At 48.1% G+C, this 19,304-nt stretch overlaps 1 protein-coding gene across 1 annotated transcript in view; it reads left to right on the forward strand.

Moving 5' to 3' along the window:
* Nucleotides 1–2,048: 2,048 nt before the first annotated feature.
* Nucleotides 2,049–19,304, forward strand: part of KCNB1 (potassium voltage-gated channel subfamily B member 1) — a gene marked incomplete at both ends in the record, with an annotated part of 112,996 nt that continues 95,740 nt past the window's right edge. Inside the window, one exon of the mRNA XM_084296501.1 lies at nucleotides 2,049–2,615. Within this exon, the coding sequence (XP_084152627.1) occupies nucleotides 2,049–2,615 (567 nt within the window). The remainder of the gene's footprint in view (nucleotides 2,616–19,304) is intronic.

The raw sequence follows: 19,304 nt of genomic DNA on the forward strand, positions 1-19,304 counted from the left end.
ATCTGCAAATGCATGCAACAATCCTGAGAACAGGCTCTTGCCTTTGATGAGAGACTGCTGGGGTGAGGATGAGGACCCAGCTCACCCCCAGCACAGGGATTGATGTGTGGCCTCGTTGAGCTCAGCTGCTCCTAGCTCAGCAAGCAGGGCCTAGAAAGCACTGAGGGCCCTGCTGGGCTCATCAGCACTCTGCTCATCCTTCTTCTCCTGGCTCCCATCCCTGTTCCTGCTTTCACGGCTGGTACCACCGGGAGCCGGAGCACGGTGGGGACAACCCTGTCCCGCTACGGACGGATGCTGCGGTTCTCCCCTCGGTGCTAGGGCTGCTTCGGGCGCCTTCCCCCGCTGCAAATCGGCCTGGGGCAGAGGGGCGAGGCCAGGAAAGCGTTAACCTTCCCTGCAATGCTGCATCCCAGCTCACGGTGGAGCTGCCTTCCTCTCTTCCACCCCCAACTTCCAATTCACTCCAAACAACTCCGGGACAGAATTACAGGGAAAAGCTGGAGGTTCAGCCTCGACTTGTTGATCTCCGTTTACGAGGCAGCAGAAGGAAGCACCGGAGCTTTCCTTTGTGTCCTCGCCGGGAGAAGGGCGGGGGAAGGGGGGCAGATGCGGCTTCGGCGTTGACGGCAGGCAGGAGCGAGGAGCCGCAGCCGAGGGAAGGCCTCGGAAAAGCTTCCTGCCGAGGGATCCGATTTACCTCCTTTCGCTTCCCCTCCCCCTGGGCTTCGCGGACAGACGGGAGCGCGGCCGCCATCCCTGCGCCTCGAGGCTGTCCGCGGGGGGATGCGAGCGGGGCCGCCCCGGCTGCCCGCCCCGCCGCACCATGTAGCCGCCCTCGGCCCCGCACAGCCCCGCACCGCCTCGCTGGGAGCCCGCAGGAGGAGGTAGGTGCGGGCCGGGCTCGGCCCGGAGGAGGGGAGCCTTCCCCCGGCTGAGGAGCAGCGGCCGCGTTTCGGTGCCAGGGTGGGGGGCACCTAGATCGGCGGGGAGAGGGGCAGAGCCCCCCCGGAGCTGCGCGGCTGGGCAGGGAGAAGCCGTTCCTTGCTGCGCCGGGGTTTCTCTTCGTGCCATCTTGTGTAAGCAACAGTGCTCGGGGCTGTTCTAAGCCGCTGGCTTTGCGAGGAAGGCTCGGGGGTGGTTCTTATTCCCGTTTTCGTTGGTTTCCCTCTTATGCAGAGGGCTGCGTGGAGTGGGGGGGTGGGTGTCCCTGGGTAGCCCGGAGAGGTAGAGTGGCTGGAAATACTCCCCCGTTCCCTTCCCCGACGCTTTCCTCGGGAAAATTTGCGAGGCTGGAGTTATAAAAAGCTTCAGCTTCTCCCTGGCTCCTACGCGGAGGGGAGTTGCCCCGGGAGGGTCGCAAGGGGCGGCCGGGGGCCGGCGGTGGCAGGGCCGCTTCTCTCCGGGATGGGGGGCCAAGGCGCCAGTACCCCCGGTGGCTGTCGGTCCGGCTCCTTTCGGGGAGCTTCCCCTCGCAGTACCGTGCAGAGCCCTTTAATCCACCAATTCCCAGCCTTTCTTCCAGAAGCAAAACCCACAAAAACCCGCACCACTGCCGTGCCCTACCTCCTCTCCCCCAGCACCGCGCGTGCAGTCGACCCTCCCGCAGAGCTCGTGGGTCCCAAGGTGGTGGGTGGCGTGGGGGGGGAATCAGATCCACGGATTTAGGGGTGGGGGGGCATCACCCATCCGCCACCCGGGGGAGCTCAGCGGCGGCTCCTCCGGCGGCCACGTGGGCGCGGGCGCCGCGTTCAGCACCACGGGCGCGGACAGCGCTTGCCCGCGGCCGCCCGCCGGGGCGCGGAGCGTGGTTCAGCACCACGGGGGCGGACAGCGCCCGCCGCGCCCCCTGAGCTGATTAACGGGGCCGGGCGCTGCCCCGCGGGGATAAGGCCGGCCTCGGGCCCCATGGTTGGCTTCTCTTACAGCTCCGGGGCATGGAGGGGAAGGAGAGGTGAGGAGAAGCCGGCCCCCCCCTCCCCTTCCCTCCCCCGCCAGCCCTCGCTCCGCACCGCGCCTTGGAGCAGCCAGCCTGAGGGGGACCAGAGATGCCTCTGGGGATGAATAAGCATGGATCTCGCTCTACTACCTCTTTGCCTCCGGACCCCACGGAGATCATCAGGAGCAAGGCCTGCTCCCGCCGGGTCAAGCTCAACGTGGGGGGGTTGGCCCACGAGGTTCTCTGGCGGACCTTGGACAGGTTGCCACGGACCAGGCTGGGTAAGCTCAGAGACTGCAACACGCATGACTCCCTCATGGAGATCTGCGATGACTACAACCTGGAGGAGAACGAGTACTTCTTCGACAGGCATCCCGGGGCATTCACCTCAATCTTGAACTTCTACCGTACTGGCAAGCTGCACATGATGGAGGAGATGTGCGCCTTGTCCTTCAGCCAAGAGCTGGACTACTGGGGGGTGGATGAGATCTACCTGGAGTCCTGCTGCCAGGCCCGCTACCACCAGAAGAAGGAACAGATGAATGAGGAGCTGAAGAGAGAAGCTGAGACACTGAGGGAAAGGGAAGGGGAGGAATTTGATAACACTTGCTGCGCTGACAAAAGGAAAAAGCTCTGGGACCTCCTGGAGAAGCCCAACTCCTCCGTAGCGGCCAAGGTAAGATCTCCACCTCTTCTCAAGTCTTGTGTATATTGGCTCATGACTGCAGTGATGGTTACATGAGGTGTTGCCCTCCTGCCCTTGCTTTAGTGTCTGGGCAATTGTGGCTCAATAGATGCTGTGATCGAAGGGGAGAAAGACCTCCCAGATGTGAATGAGGCTTAACATATGCTTTTTGGGTAGTTTGGAAGGTATCTGGTTTGTGCTTCTCTGAGGGCCACGTAGGCTGGTCAGTGTGGGAGCAGCTCCACCGAGTCCTGGGTCAGCATATGCTGATTGCTGGGACTGGAGGTTGGTAGGTTTGTTATTTAGTGGTCTGTCCTGATGCATTGTGTAACAGAGATTGCTTTGGGCCCAAAACATGTGTGTATCCTACTGCTTAACCAAACTGGTTTTTAAATGAGGAAATCTACTTAAACTCCTAGACCCAGGTCCAGTTCAGAAATAATGCATTCCTTTTTAGGATGACTTCAAAATTTTGTGAAGTGCATCTCCTAGATATGTGTATCACATACTCTTAGGCTGCAGGTCTGCTAAAGCTAGCATCTGAATTTCTTCCTTTACCTGATTCCAGCCTATTTTAAGTCTCCCTGTACAAAGCTGCTGCAGCTCTGTCTCTCAATAGTTGAAGTGCTGCAACTCTGAAGTTGGTGCCAGTGCAACAGATCTATTTGAAAGCATTTGGAAGATAAGATCCTCGTTAGGAGAAACCAATGTCAGAGTTGGCTCTGGTAATTTAGCTGTCTCATGTTAGTCACATATTCTTCACTGAGGAAAATCTCTGTGAACACAGTGATTCAGTAACCATGGGGACAAAAGTAAAGGGGGAGAGGTTGAAAACTGTAGGATGGATAACCGGAAAGCATGAGAGACTGAGCAGCAGGGACCAAAACTTGCATTTTCTATGTACCAGCATCCTCACAGTTTGGCAAAGAAGTAGAAAGTGACATTATAGAGGTGGCTGAGGCCTATCTCTTTTGTACGTGCATTTGCAACTGCAAACCCTGGCTCCATCCCTCAGGAAGCTTGGGTTTGGAGGGCTACTTATGAAAACAGGCTTTTCCTTTCCCTGTCTTCTCTCCCGGAAATTTTGCATACCATGAATGGAGAGCATGTATGAAGTTTTGGGAAGGTATTTTATTAAGTGTGGAGCTAAATGGCTCATTCTCGCAGGGGAAGGAAGAGGCATGGTCTGCTACTGAACCGATTATCACTTTTTTTAATGACAAACGGAGCCCCAGAACGTCTTTTTCTCTCCAGATGACACTGTGCTGAATGCATTAATCATTTATAAGGATCCTTTGGCACAGTCCTGGAATCCTGAAACACAGGCCCCAGGCTTCGCTGTCTGTGGCACTGACTCAAAATCCATTAGAGACTGTTGATGTTCATGATTTATTGTATATGAGTAGGGGGTCATCCTTGCCAAATAAGTGTCTTTTGTGATTTATAAATGAAATACACTCTAGCTTCATTTTCTGAGAAAATTCTCGGAGTAAGTGCATTCGGAATTGCAGGCTCTGGATTAATTGAGAGTGAACTGTAATGCATTATTACTCTTCCCATTTAAAGCTCCCATTCTATGGGTTCTTTACTGTAATGAAAATGGTTGCTGTATGTTCTCAGACCTCAAATATTTCAGCAGTTCTCAAGCACTGATTTTGACTCGTTTCAAGTGTAGCAAGAAAAATGGGCGTGATGAACAATTAGCTTACCAGGCAGGGACAGGAGAGCTGGTAAGCCTATTCTTTATCCGTTATTCTCCCTGCTGGTAGATAGCTTTTCTCTCGTGCCAGTGTGCCCTTTGCTTTCATCACCTTCATGAGAATTCTACATATTGAATAGGCTGGGCCCAGTCTTCATCTTCTGATAGATGGGCACAGGGATAGGGACTTGGCAGCCTGACCTGTTATCTGACCTAACCAGCTGTGCCCAGGCTCCACTTCAGGCTGCATTCTCTAAATCTGAGCCTGATGGCTGAAAAAAGCTGTCCAGAAGCTGTCTGTTCAGTGGAGCACTTTTGCTGAGACTACAGGTCTCCAGGAACTTCTGTCATCTTTCCTAGAGCCAGATTTGACCTGCTTTGCCAGGTCTGGGTGCTCCAACTGTTCCTATAGAATAGAATGCTTTGTTCCCTTTCTGAGGTTTAATGACTGTCACTGGATGACCTAGTATCAATTTTCCCCCAAATTATTTTCCTTTCACTTACTCTTTTTCTCCAGATTGTACCACTCAATGCAAAAGGTGTTTTTGTTTTGTTTTGTTTTTCTCATTTAAATATAACATGTACAGGCCCCCTTCATGTTCTCTGTAAGGAATCTAGAAAATGGCTACAAATGCATGTTCTCCCTAAACCCAGCACAGTGTCCTAGTAAGCCATGCACCATTATTTAACTCCTGCTCTGGCAAGGTGGGTTTTCTTGTTGGCTGTCAGCATTGTTTGTATTTTAACACTTTCTGCACAACACCTAACCAGATCCCTCCATAACAGCTTGCTGCAGAACTTCTCATGGTGATACTGGGATGAACTAAATCCTGAGAGGGCGAGTCATTGTCTTATTTGTTTTAAAAAGGAATTATAGGTGAAGTACCTCAGGGTGGAAAACAGCCTTAAAATAAGGGAAGAAGAATCCCCCAGCCCATCGTTTTTGTTGCTCTGTTATCCAGTGGGGATTTGCCTGTACCTTTTGACTTATCTGTCTGGCTTTTAAACTAACCACCTCATGGCAAGTACTGACTTATTTATGTCCGATGTTACACCCTGTACGTGACCAGAAAGAACATTCTATTAGATCCTGTATTACCCACTCCTTGAGAGCCTCCAGATCTCTCAGACGAGGAATTAGATGGCTGTTGAAGCCCCAGGGTTACTTGTCACCAGCCTGTGCTAGCAGAGGGGTGTTTGCTCCTTCCCTATAACACTTCATCCCCTCGTGGCTGTGACCAAAGCTGCACTGTCCTCGTGAGAGGGCCTGAAGGGCTGCATGGCAGTACTCTGGCTGATCATCCCTGCACATAGAGTGCCCTTCCCTGGCATCAGGCAGTGCCACAGGCACACGAGCCCTCTAACCCACTGGGCTGCTTGACTCTGAGGCTCTGTTGCACTGCTGAGCTCACTTCACTCAGTGTCGAAACTCACATGCACAAAACTCAGCATGAGGAGGGACTCCATAGCAAATGAAAAAATATTGAGTAGACATTAATTTAATTAAACTCATTTCTCCCTTTCTTACCTCACAAGACAAAGGATCAGTTTCTCCTGCTTTCTGTGACTTTACTTGCCTGTATATCCCCGTGAAATACCCACTGCAATCTACGTGTATGCTTCCTTCTCTTCCTGTGATTGCTGTCTCTGTGTGTTCCTGCTAATTTCTGTAATTCTCCCAGTAGTTTGTTTGTTTTTATAACATTTCTCCTGTACTTTGGTGTACTCACAAAATCAATTTTTGACCATGAAGGACTCTAGTGTTCACTTCTGTCTGGATTTACTTCTGAAGAAGACAAGTATGGATATTTTCTGGAATAGTTATTACATTTTGTTGTGTGGTTGTTTTCCCTTGTAGTTCCCTTAGGGAAGGAAACCAGCTCTCCAGAAGCCAAACTGCTGCTGCTTTTCCTTGGGACTTGGTATAAGTCTTGGAGCAGCAGTGGCTAGTGCCTCTCCAGCACTCTGGTTTGGGGGTTTATCTGAATTGGCCTTTCCCTCACCAAGGCTAAGCCTGAGCAGCTGGTTTCTGCCAGCTGCAACCCAGTTAGCAGCCCTGGATTTCCAGAGTACAAGTCCTTCCCATAGCTGTTGTTTTTACTAGTGAAACTAGTTAGGATCTGTGGGTCTATCTGCCTGGAGAGGCATTCATGTCCCTTGGGGCAGCCAGCCTAGCTGTAAATCCAAGTAGACTTCAGAGCATCCTGAAAAATCCCAGGCTGCAGTTGTTTCCTGCTTTCCGGTATAAACACAAAACAAATCAGAGCCACTCAACACCTTAATTAGCTTATATGGTATTGGAAATCCTCTGATCACTTGCAGAAGTGCTGGAAAGATCCAGCATCACCCTTTTTGCATCTTAGGGAGAAAAGAAATCCTTCCTACTTTGAGTTCTTACAAATTATTTTCCTGATCAATATCTGAGCAATTAGTGTTGCACAGTGGGGGACAGGAGGGGAAAAGCCTGCTTGTCTTACAGACTCCTGTGCATGTGCTGGGTTCATCTATTTTTCTCTTGCTGTCCTGAAGGCTGAGAAAAACAGGATGACATCATCCACTTTGCAAAAAGCTGCTCTGCATATCTGCATGTCAAGTAGGCTATGCACTTCCTCTCTGCTCTGGAGGGCTGCTTCCACTTCTCGCTTGTTCCTGTCTCGTTGGGAGCTCAGCTGCAGCAGTCCCTCCATTCTGGCAGGCTACTTCTCATCTTTTTGCCCTGGTCCAACAATGCCTTTGCCAGTTCAATATCACATTTATCCTTGAAAACATGCAACTCCAATTCAGTAATCTTATTATGCATGCCTCTACATTTGTTGAACAGCTTTTCTCGAGCTGCCCGCTGCTCTCTGCTGCTAATCTCTGGGAGCATTGCTTAGGATTGAAGAGGTTGCTCTGTAAGCTCTCTCCTTATTATTATTGATAGTAGGGACAAAATAAGAATGATAAAGCCTCTTGGAGATGCATTTGCTACATCTAGAGCGTTCTTCCCCCACATGGGCTTTCTATTCCTGTCCCTCCCTTATGGCGTGCCATTTTCATTCATCTCCGAGGCATTCAGCAGAGGAAACCCCTCTCCCTAATTGTTGGGGTTGCGTCTCAGCCGTGTCTTCTGTCTCTCAGGCTCCCATCTCAGGGCAGGTGTTGACTGTGACTGTTACAGCTAGATTACCCACATTTTGCTGGCAGCTGTCTCTTTCATTTTTTTTTCTGATGCAACTACTGCCTTGGCTTTCCTGCTACATATAGGAGAACAGTCCCTTCATCCAAAGTAAACTTCTGCCTTTGGAGAACATCAAAAGCAGAGCCTCATTCCAAAGCCTTTCCCATGGGCTGAGGGATTTGCCACTTTGGTTTATAGCTTATCGCTGGGTTTCTAGCACAGCACTGTCCTGTGGATACACAAACAATTGCTGTTCTGTATCAGTCTCATTTCATCCTGCAGCTCTTTTCTGGGTGCCTGTCCTTCCAGTGAGTTTATAATACCTCTTGCCTGGGGAGTCCTAATTCCTCCAGCCATTCCCTGCAGTGTGTCCTTTGCTTCTGTCTCGCTGATGACCTTTCTGCAATGTATGGCTGTGCCACCACTTCCCAAAACTCCCCCGCATGACAGCCTCCCTAAGCCCCCATTTTAGGGCAAAAAAAAATATAATGCTGCCAGGTCAGCAGCTGTTTCCTGTGGTTCTTTGTTGGCTCTGAAGAATCTTGCCAATGATCCCTCTAGCATAGGAGGCACCATGGCATCAGCTTCTCAGCCTCCCACATCCCCAACTCAACATCTCCTGTTATTTCCTGGTGCACATCTGCCAACAGCAAGCTTATTGTGAGCTCTCCAGGTGGGATTCTCGCCTGTCAAAGGTGATCCTTTCCCCAGGCCTATTACTGCATCACTGAGCACCCCCAGGATCCAGGCAGACAGCTGCCTGGCATTTGCTGCCATAATGTTTTGGGTTCAGCAGCTTACAAACAAACCTGCAGGCATGCAGTCTCTTAAAGCATTAAAAAAAAAAAAAAAAAAAGTTAAAATTGTTAAGCTTAGTAGTCCTCTTGATGTACATACTATGCTTCTTGAACTGTATGGTGTAGATAAATGTGTGTAGGCATACCGCTGCATTTTTAGCTTATTTGTAACTTTGTTAGGAGAGCCTGGACCATGTTTGTGGTCTTCCTTGAGGGCAGTTATCCACATCTGTATGAGAGTGCCTGCCTCAGGAAGGAAGCGACAAGCTACCATGCTCGGGATGAATTCTGTGGAGGTATAGTTGATTTTATTTTTAAAGCACCAACTCTCATTTGTACCTTTGAAAAATCTGTCTGAGATTCATTCCCCTTGCTGCTCAGTATTCTCCCCTCCTCTCAGTTGCTCAGCCTGTGAACAGATATGATTTAAGGTGCCATCACCAGTCAAAAATATAGGAAATGGTGCGAGAACGGAAAATCCCTGTTTTTTGTTTTTTTTTTTTTTTTTTTTTTTTTCAGCTGTAACTGCAGAGGCTTAGGAATAATGGTTCAGAAGACAAGTGCTGGGCCTGATCTGTGCAGGAAATGCAGGCATGGTATGATGCTCACAAAGCGTGAGTGAAGCTTCAGCTGGTACACATGCAAACAAAGCCAGCATCAGGCACGTTGTCCCCAACTGGGGTGCACCTACTGCAGCAGCAGCCAGAGCTAGCTATGCAGATGTGCTCCAGAGTCTTGTGAAAAAACAATTCTTCCTTTTTTTTTTTTTTTTTAAATGCTCTCTTCTTTTAACTGTTTTTATACAGTGGGATAAGTGTCCTGGCCATCAACCTGTGGGAGGGAATGGGGTGTTTAGCTCTTGGTTCCTCCTTCTGTCTGTTCCTCTTGATCCTGCAGTTCACAATTTCCTTCTGATTTCTTTCAACATGAAGCCCCCACTGAGAGAAACAATCCAATGCTACTTTTACAACACAAGCGTTGCTATTTTTCATTACTAATGGCAAAATATTTATGTCAAAGAAAGTTCACAGCCGATCGCTTAGTTCTTATAATAAACACAGTCAATATGATTTACTCCATGGAGATCTCTGGCAGCAACAGAAAAGATGATGGGGCCAGTGAATGTGAGCAAGGCACTAATATTAGCTTTCCCTGAAGAAGCTATATGTTGTCCCTGCTTCTACTAAATGGAGGCAGGCAGGGATCAGAGAGATCATGTTGCCACAAGAGTTGCCCACTTTGCTCCCTGCATGGGCTGGGTTGGCTTCGCAGTTGTAGTAGCACAGAGCTTGCTGGCCTGATGGTGCTGAGCTGCTTCAAGGGCAGAGCGGCTTCACCTTGCTCTGGGCTGTGCACCTACAAGCTGGCAACAGCCCTGGGATCCCTGCCCCATCGCTTAGGGCTGGGGACCTGAGCTGCTTTAGCTCTGGCACCCTTTATCCTTAGGATGACCTTGCTCCTAGGTTAGTCCCTGGGGAGGTATCTGCACACACTCTCCCACTTGGTACAGTAGGGGCAAATCTTGGAAGTAAGCTTCTTCCTGGGTCTGACTGGTTTATTTCTCTCTGCTGTCCTAGCTCTTCCTGGCCTCTCCTGTCTCCTTTATCTGGCATGAGCCAAGCGTGTTTACCAGCAGGTGTCAATGAGGTCTCCTGACTTTTTTTAATGGGAAAAATCTACTCATTTACAGCAACTCTATAAGATTTTCAAGCATCCCTACGCAAGCACTGTGCCTTTATACCTGCTATAGCCCCTTACCAAAATGCTAACACTCAAGTATCTCAAGCATGTTTGTTTTCTAGATCCCACAGTAACACTGGCAGCCCCAGCCTTGCCTCTGTGGAGGGCAAAACTCCCATGGAATGTAATGGGAACAGACGAGTATTATAATGTCTATACTCATCAAGCAAAGCTCTCAAAGTGCTTTGAAAAGATGGATTACTTAAGGCCAGGACAAACCTGCAGTATATGTATTATCCCCATCTTAAAGTGAAGAGGTGATAATTGCCCAAGGTCGGTGAGGGAGGCCAGGGCAGAGCTGGGGGGAATGACCCTGGCTTGTCCAAGTCATTGGTGTGTTCCTGTGCTGGAGGTGAGCTTCCAGCTGCCCTTGCCTGCTCCCCCTGTAACAAACATTTCATCACAGTGCAAAGGGGGCTGGCAGCCCTTCGGCAGTTTATTGAAGTGGTTGGGGTGAGAAACCAAACCTCTTCGTTTCAGCAGGGGTATTCCTGTTTGATGAGCCCAGTCTGTGTGGGAAGGTCCTAGAGAGCTCTGTCGTGTTAGAGGAATGAGTGGTTACAGAAAAGTGGAAAGGTTTTCTCCATAAGGTCTAAAAGCACAAGGTCTGGCCTGGGGCAATTTCTGGTGCAGTTCTGACTGTGGGAAAGGGATTCTGGTAAAATGTACTGAGTGCCAATATTAGGCAATATATATATATAATTATACAGTGAAATGATATCATCATACCAAATATCCAATGCATTATATATCTATATGTATGTACATATAAGTATGGAAATTCCTTTGCAGCAAAATTACCCAGTAGAAGGAAGGTGTTTGCAGTTAAGAACTGGTCCTAACAACCACCTCCTCTCTTCAACAAATACAGAAAATGTAGTGAGCAACTCAAGCATTACTCAACAGGAATAATATCTCCTCAGACAAAGCAAGTGCTGCCTTTGGCACTAACAATATTCACATGAACACAAGGGACAGTAGCTGGTCAGAGCATGGGCTTTTTGTTGCTTTGGGATCTTCCTCCAACATATTTTAGGCAGCAGCAGGAAAGCTCTTGCATGGATAGGGATCTTCAGGGGAGCAGCAGCCTCTTTCCCCACTGAAACTCCCAAAACACCCTGAATGCGTCTTTCAAACCCAGGGGTCCAGCCCCTGCAGCATCATGTGGATTTTTGGAGAGGGGAGGCCCCATGGTTTGCTTCCTCCTGGGAGCACAAGGTTGCACCACTGCCCCCTCCCTACCCTGTGACCTGTCCCATGCCACCTCCAAGTAACACGATGGCAGCCAGCCCTTCCCTTGGCATTCAGCCTCTGCCTGGCCTTGAGGACTCACCAGCACTGTTATGAATGTTGCCCCTTTCCCCGTTCACAAGTCTCGTCCAGACATTTCATAAACTCTGTGAGCGTTTCTGCTGCCTGCTGAAGCTTGCAGCCATTGTGGTGCAATAATATCCCAGCTATGACCATTTTGTGACTCTTCCCCAGAGGTGCAGTGCAGGGAAGGTGCCTTAGGTCACCACCCTGCTTCTTGATGGCGTCTCAGACCTGGGTTTGGACAAGAGAAATCAGTAGCAAAGGATACAAACCAAAGTGCTTGTCTGTGCCTGGATATCATGCTGATGAAACACAACATCCATTGGGCATCCAGCTAATGCAATCAGAAATTTGTGTCAATAAAGTAGGGTGAACAGTCATGGAAAAAAATATATATTAAAATTCATTTTTCCTGTGGTACACCATCATTTTCAGTTATGAGTTCAACTTATTCAGACCTGTTTGGACTAGGGTTCATGCAGAGTCTCTAGCCAAAAGCTCAGATTAGTTTTAAGTCCATTTGCTCTTGCTCGTTTTTGAACAAAATGAAGCTTTAAATCTCATTTGCATTACATAAACAGCATTAAAGCCAAAAATACTCTCTGATTGGTACTGATGGATGAAATGTTTCTATGACATGATTATCCTTACCAAACTCTATTATAGACATAAGATTCCTTGTGGGTATTTCTTAAAAAAAAAACAAAAAAAAAAAAAAAAAAAAAAACAAACAAACAAACAAAAAAAAACTTGTGTTCTTAAAAGAACAAATTGATGTGAGCAGTGAGGTACATCTTGCAGTCTCAGTACTTAAAATCTTGTGTAGTATTATCTATAGTAAGCATATTTTCCGTGACACATGAATTCTTCTCCACATGCTGTATATGCTTTCTTTGGCTGGTTTCAGTGATATCTGAGTGCTCTGCTCTGCTCTGCTCTGCTCTGCTCTCCTCTCCTCTCCAAGCACGACCAAGCCCCTCGTACCCATCTGCATGCTGCTGTTGCACCGGGTGCTCGCGGGAAGCACCATCCTTGGCTGCTTTACAGAGGAGGTGCTGGACACGTGCTCCGTGTCCTGCTGGGTTTACTCTCAGGCTGTTGCGAGTGTAAAGCAGGACTGGGAATGTGTTGTTGCACAGAGCACCGGGAGCAGCTCCCTGGCTCTCTGAGGAGCCTCTTTAACAGGACTGCATCCTTATCTACAACAATTTGTCAGCTGTTGGTCCCCAGCTTTCTCTGCCATGGCATCTGAGTGCCTTGCAATGTGTTTGTCCTCCTGGTTGTGCTGTGGAGAGCAGCGCAATTATCCTGAGTTACATGGAGAAGTACAGAGGGGCTGCCTGGCTCCTCAGGGTCTGTGATGCATCAAGGACCAGAGCCCCAAGCCAGCCCTAATCCCTGCACTGCTTTTTCCTCTGCTGCAGCTGGATCCCAGCCAAGAGCGTCCAGGAGGCAGCTGTGGTTTAACAATTCATTGAAAATGCCTAGGAGCCCATCTCAGATCAGGGCTTTTTTCAGGTTTCTGGAAATCTCATTTGTATCTGGACCTTTCTCAGATCTGAAACACTTTATTCATACAGCTGTAATGTTCGTTTCCAAATGTCCATCCATTGCTTTGCATGCATAATTCCTTTTGTATCCTGTGCTTTTACTAATTGTAGTGATCATGCACGAAACTCTCTCCTGTTCCTCATCACTAGTGCATCTGAGCACTTCCACTATTTGAAATTGCTGTAACATCTCTGTACTTCTCCATATCTGGCTATTCGCAAAGCTCCACGTGTCTGGATGGAGGAGTGTAGCTCACTTTTGGAGGCACTTTGCCCTCTGCCATCAGAAGAATCCATCCTAGTGGAATTATGGAGCTGTTGCTCCTTGTCTACTTATTTGTGATTTTTTTTTTTTTTGGTATACCTGTCTTTTGTAGCATAAAAGTTAAGTCTTTTTAGAAAAGAAAAAAAAATGTTGTCTCCTCTCTTGTCAATGTGCCAGAAGTTTATTAATAATACATAATAATTATACTTTGCATTTCTTAGTTTCTTTCATCTGAGGATCTTAAAGTGCTTCACAAACATTAATTAAGTAATCCTCAAGACTGCCTGGTGCAGTAACTATTATTATCAATCTACACTTAAATATAACAATGCAGAAGAAATCGTAAACAAGAAAATCCCCAAGATACAGCCAAGAGCAAGCCTGGCCCAGCAAGGTAAGGGAATCTGGAGCAGAGATCATAATTCTGCAGCTCTGTTTTGTGCAAGGGAAGCCACCCACCTGCCTGTCAATGCACAGGTGCCATTATATTTGGGGTTGGCTGGTGCTGGGCACAGAGCAAGGACCATGGGTAGGCGATTTTCTAGACCACAGTGGTATTATCAGTGCTGGCGGGAGGAAGGGGTTGGCAGTAGAGCTCATGTCCTTGGCTGAAAGCAAAGGAGCTGACAGCAGGGAGCTTGCTCTGAAATATTCTCAGGGATGGAATTTAGTGATCCTTGCTTCAAGAGAGCCTTCCTCTGTTGTTGGTTAGGAGGCAGTCCCCAAGGTGCAGTCCATATAGCTTATTTAGTGTCCCAGGAAGTCTCTCCATCCCTCAGCAGACCCCACTGGCTGTCCTAGCTCTCACAGCGATGGGGTCTCCTCCGATGCCTGCCCCAGGGGGGTGCAGGGGACCCAGCACTGCCGGCATGGCATGGCCAGTCCCACGGTGTCACCGTGTGGGGACCTTTCTTCTCTTATGGCTCCCCTGCTCTCCTCTTTCACAGCGAGCCTCTGCAAAGCTGCCCTCAGGCTGGGGAAGGGGATTTTGTGGTGTGCCCACCTAGAGCAGCCCTTGCCCATCAAATGTCCCTTCATGCACAAGGCTTTAGGAAGTCCTAGGCAGGGTGGACAACAAAGCTCACTTTAGTTCTTCCCTCTCAGTCCTTGGACCAAGTGTTGCACAAGCATCTGCATCTTATTATCTTGACTGGTGTCACTCAGGAATGAGTTTGTTCTCAGAAAGAATAGCTTCTGTTAGGCTGGGATGGAGATTAGAAATAAATAAATGCCAAAGTTGTGGCAGCAAATGTCCTCTGCCTTTACAGCTATACCTCGCACTTGTTGCCAGCGAGCAGAATTAAACTCAGTTAACGTGCAGCTATTCTTAGCCCCTAATCCTCCTCAGGTAAAAGTCTGATTGATCTCAGCAGGTTTTGCAGCATTCAGCCGAGAAAAGCCAACCAAGTCTTTTGAATGTGTTACCTGTTCCTACAAGAACAGAAGGCTCACACAGCTGCAGTCTGGGGTTTTGCCATTGAGCACCTGCCGGTGTTTGCAGTGCATTAGGACAGGTTATGTCAGTGTTGGGAGGTGCCCCATGAAGGTGGTGTGGCCCCTCTTCCCCAGCAGTGCTGATGCTCCTCTGGCACCATGAGAGCTCCCAGATGGGTCAGCCCCTTGCTGTGCCTTCAGCAGGAGACACCCAAGGGCATGACTCGCACTTCTGGTTTATTTTGTTGTGGGCCTGGAAGCTGGTCCCAGGTATATTGGGTCCTATTTATTGCTATTTTATTTCTTAATTTTCTTATTTCTTAATTTATTTTAAATTATTTCTTAATCCTTATTTTAATTTCTTTTTAACTAATTTTTAATTTCTTAATTCTTATTTTATTTCTTAATTTTCTTTCTTAAATTTAAAGTAGATGAGGTGTAGCATGTGCGGTTAATTCCCAGTGCCCTGGGCCTGCTAGACCTGCCTTGACTGAAGCAGATCTCAATGGGAGCACTTCAGGACCGAGACCTTCTTGCTTCCCAAGGCACGAGCAGACCCAGCCCTCTCTGTGTGTACTTTGATCCCTTCCTGACTCCAGAGTCCTGTGGGTGGTTCAGCAGGACACCATAGGGTGCTTTTCTCCTGTACTGGTGCGGAGATGTTTCCACCAGACACAAGCTGTTCTGCATTCTAGATCACATTGGGTACCAGAGTTCATTTTGCTAATTGACACGTTAGTGCCTTCTGCCTGTGTTTGCACACAATGTTATTCTATAAGAGTAACTGTAGAGCTCTCGCAACCCAAGGGAATGAGCTCATTCAACACCTGCAGCCCTGGCCAAAGCCAGCTTCAGCATATGAAATCTGCCTGCTGAAATATGAGACTTTCATCGTGCCAGGCAAATGCAAAAGGTCTCACTCGAGTGATGCCTGCCCTCTCTTTTGTCTCTGCTTAACACAAGGGCAGGTGTAATTCCATTATTTTTGCATGCCTGTTAAGCTACTGAACAAACTTGTTAAAGTTTCTGGCTATGAATGGCCATGAATGAATCCCTCTTGACTTAGTGGTTATTTTTAAAGATGCTCTTAAGAGCTTCTTGTAAAGCGGCTGTGAAATACTTCGTTTGCACTAACTTCTGAGAAACTTGCTCCATGGTCCAGAAAACTTGGGCATGGAGAATGCCACTTCCAGGAGTTATAGGTGTAATTTATTGAATTCATAAACTCTTTGTAGGAAGTTCCATCTTTTTGTTGTGTGTTTATATACCACTAAGTGCAATACTGCCCTGACTCACGGCTCATGTATGCTACCCCAAAACAAGCCATAAATACATTTCACAGAGAACACAAAAACTGCTCTTGAAAGGTGTGGTGTTTAGTCTCCATCACTGTTAATCGCTTGCCCAGACTGGCCTTTTTCTTGACAGGTCAGTGCAAATCAGTATGACCAAGCATCCCTCTGAGCACAGTGTCCTGTCTCTGATGGTAAACAGCAATGGATGCTGAGGGAAAGAGTGAGAAACCGGACATGTTTCTCTCCCTTTGGCAAGGAAACATCGTTATTGGTTTGGGTCAACCTGCATCCACAATGCTTGGTCTAGGTGCAAGCTAGGCTGCTCAGTGAAGTAGAGTGAAGCAAACACAACTGCCTTTGCCTGCTCTGCAGCTGCTCTGCTTGCCTCCCCAGCACTCGCTGGGATCCCAGTCTGCGGCAGGGCTGCAAGCAGTGAGGCGCAGCGGGGATCTGATGCCCTGCCTGCTTGTCCCTCCCCGCAGAGGCAGCATCCTCCAAAGGAGTAAGCAGAGAAAGTTATTCCTTTGGCTGCCCCTGCTTGATTTACCTAAGCTGGTTGCATCATGGGTTTTGTTGCTATAAACTAATCCCAAAGTAACTCAGACCCAAGCCCCCAGGTGCCCTGTGCTAGTTTCAGTACATGAGTTTGTTGCTGATACTTTCCACACGGACATAATCCGTGGGTTTGGTTTGAACAGACTCAGGCAGACGTGTGCGCAGAGCAGGGCGAGCAGTTCAATTTTGTGCACGCATTTGCTGTGATTTAGCATGCAAAGCAGGCAGCTGGAATATGCAAATGGATCTTGCAGTTGATACAAGCAATTACTCAATCTGCATGTGGAAAAACAGGATAATAGTGTGCAAATTAGATGTGTCATTGCACGTGGTGTGGCTGCATGTCTACATGGTCAGCAGGTCAGATTCTTTCTATTGGTAATTTGTGAATTTATATCCTAAAGGAAATGAAACACTGAATCTTCTCCTAAATTTATTTTATTTTTTTATTTTTCCACCATGTCCCTAAACAGTTGAGCTCCACTTAAATCTCTGCTGTTGTTTCATCCCTTATTCCCCACGTTATCACCTACCTGCTGGGATGTTTCTTTTCCTTATTATTTTTGGGGGAATGAGCCATAACCATGGTAATGGGCTCCATCTTCCTGCCTGCAGAATGATCCGTTGCACCAAAAGGACCCTTCTTTAAAAGACCATTTCTTCATCATTCACAGACCATTTCTTCATCATTCAACATCCTTCACCATTGACCTCCTCGCTGCAGTCTTTCCCAAAGTGTTTCTGGTGTGTCCAAAGAGCCCAAATTCAGCTTGCTGTTCCTGAAATCAGCCCTGTGGCATTGTCCTGCTCTGGTGTGTGCTCCCACCCCCAAAATTGGGTAGGAAAGCTCCAAGCTGAGAGCTGGCAGTCTGTTGTCAGTGACAGGGCTGGTATCAGCACATGGGGGGCATGGCTTTGCCCCCAGATTTCTGCGCAGACTCATGAAGGTCATCTTCTCTCTTGTGCCCCTGGCCCACATCTGTAAAAGGCAGAAAATCTTTCTTTGCTTTTCCCATGCTGTCTTTGGCAGGACATAAATCCTTCAGGCACCACTTTTTTTTTTTTTTTTTTTTTTTTTAGCTCTGTACATGTACATGTACATTAAAGCCATAATTCAAGGGGCAAAGCAAACACAATCTGCCTTTTTACCACTCTGCTGGTGCACCGTCACTGGAGCTTGTGTTCTTCAGAAGGAACACAAAGCTCAGTTTGGCCAGCTGTTTTCTTTTTGATTTAGTGTCTTAGGTGGTCAACAGCTAATGATTAATCTTAAATGTCACCTCTTTCCCTTTCAGACTGATGCCTTAAACTGTTTGGATGTTTCAATACATTTTAAGTAAAATAATGATGCACTGTGCCAAAGAACAGAGAGCGAATATGGCAGAGCTCCAGATCTTTGCACCTGTTCTGATTTGCCTTTTTTTTTTTTTCTGAAGTGCTGTATAATTGTCTTCTTCATTAGCAGCCCGCTGAATTCTGGCATGTGAGGGATTAAAAACTCTAATGAATATGGATTATTTCAAAAATTTTCCTCTGGGACCAAGTAGAGGAGGGAGATTTGGGGAGCTATATGTCGGTGCATGAACAAGGAACGGGAGATGCCTTCCCCCGCCTTTTTTAAAATTTCTCTATTAAGGTGAGTATCAAAACAGACAGCTGATCCTCCCTCGCTGCCTTGGGATGTACACAGTGCTCACATCCAGCCAGAGCCTGCCACTGGGTCTGGCTAGAAGCAAGGGGAAAACTTGCTGCGGGTGGAAGGCTTCAGCACGTGCACGCTGCCAGCATGCAAGCGGCCTCACTCAAGTCAATGAGCCATAAGCATCTGGTTAACGCAAAGCTCATAGCAAAGAGGGAGTGAGTTGTTGTGCAATTAAAAGCCCCATTTCACCGAGAAGGCTGGAAGCACCTGCTAGCTACGTTTCCATGAAAATAAGGACATTTTCCTCCTTCAGTTAGAATTCCTTGGTGCTTAAGGTTAATATGTCATCTGCAGCATCTGAGAGGCCTGGAGAGATTGTTTCTGTGGAACAGATGTTCCACAATCTGCGTTTTATTTTGCTGTCAGTTTGGGCTCTTTCTCCCCTCTACTCTCAGAATTCAGCTCCTTCAGAACAGGGGAAACCAGCCCACTGCTCTGATCAGGCTCCTCCTGAGGGCATCACAGAGCACTCCGCGAGGTTCCCTTCCAGCCCTCCACACCCACAGGGAAACTGAGGCACGCTGAGACACTAGCAGCTTTCTAGTCCAGGTCTGAAGCAGAGGCAAATGTGTCCCAAACCAAGCTGGCAGTGCCCAGCCCTCCCCATGGAGCCGGTGCTGGGGGCACACACCGCCAGGCCACATGGAGTTAGACATGCAGGCAGCAGCCAGGTCTTCGTCACCAGTTAATAAATCTTCCTCGTTAACTGGCTGCACAGCGACACTATTCCTCTCCAGGTGAAGAATCACATGGCCATAAAACTCTGTAATATAAACACGGCAGACGTAGTCAGAATCCTATTTGGACAGATTTATGGCTTGACTATGGAGCAGCAACCTTGCCTGGGCTTTATGCCACCAGTAATTAAAATGCATCCTGGGCTCTGTTTTCCTTCTGGACAGTGTACTCTTGCACGCTTATGTTTTAGGCTGCAAGCATGAAAGTCTGCCATCCTCTGAGGGAAGAGACTGTCCTGGGGAGGCTGTGCTGGAAAGCTAATGCCCTGCAGATTGCATGGAAGTGATGGTGAATGGCCAAATTTGTGAGAGTAGAACTTCCCCAGCATGCTTAAAGCCTCCAGGTAGCTGGCAATGAGTCTTTGGGCAGTGGTTATCCCAAGGACAGTCAGTGTTTGCAATAGTTTCTGCCTATACTGAGATTAAGAATTC

Source organism: Netta rufina (assembly GCF_964035555.1).
Source record: "Netta rufina genome assembly, chromosome: 16".
Classification (NCBI taxonomy): Eukaryota; Metazoa; Chordata; class Aves; order Anseriformes; family Anatidae; genus Netta; species Netta rufina.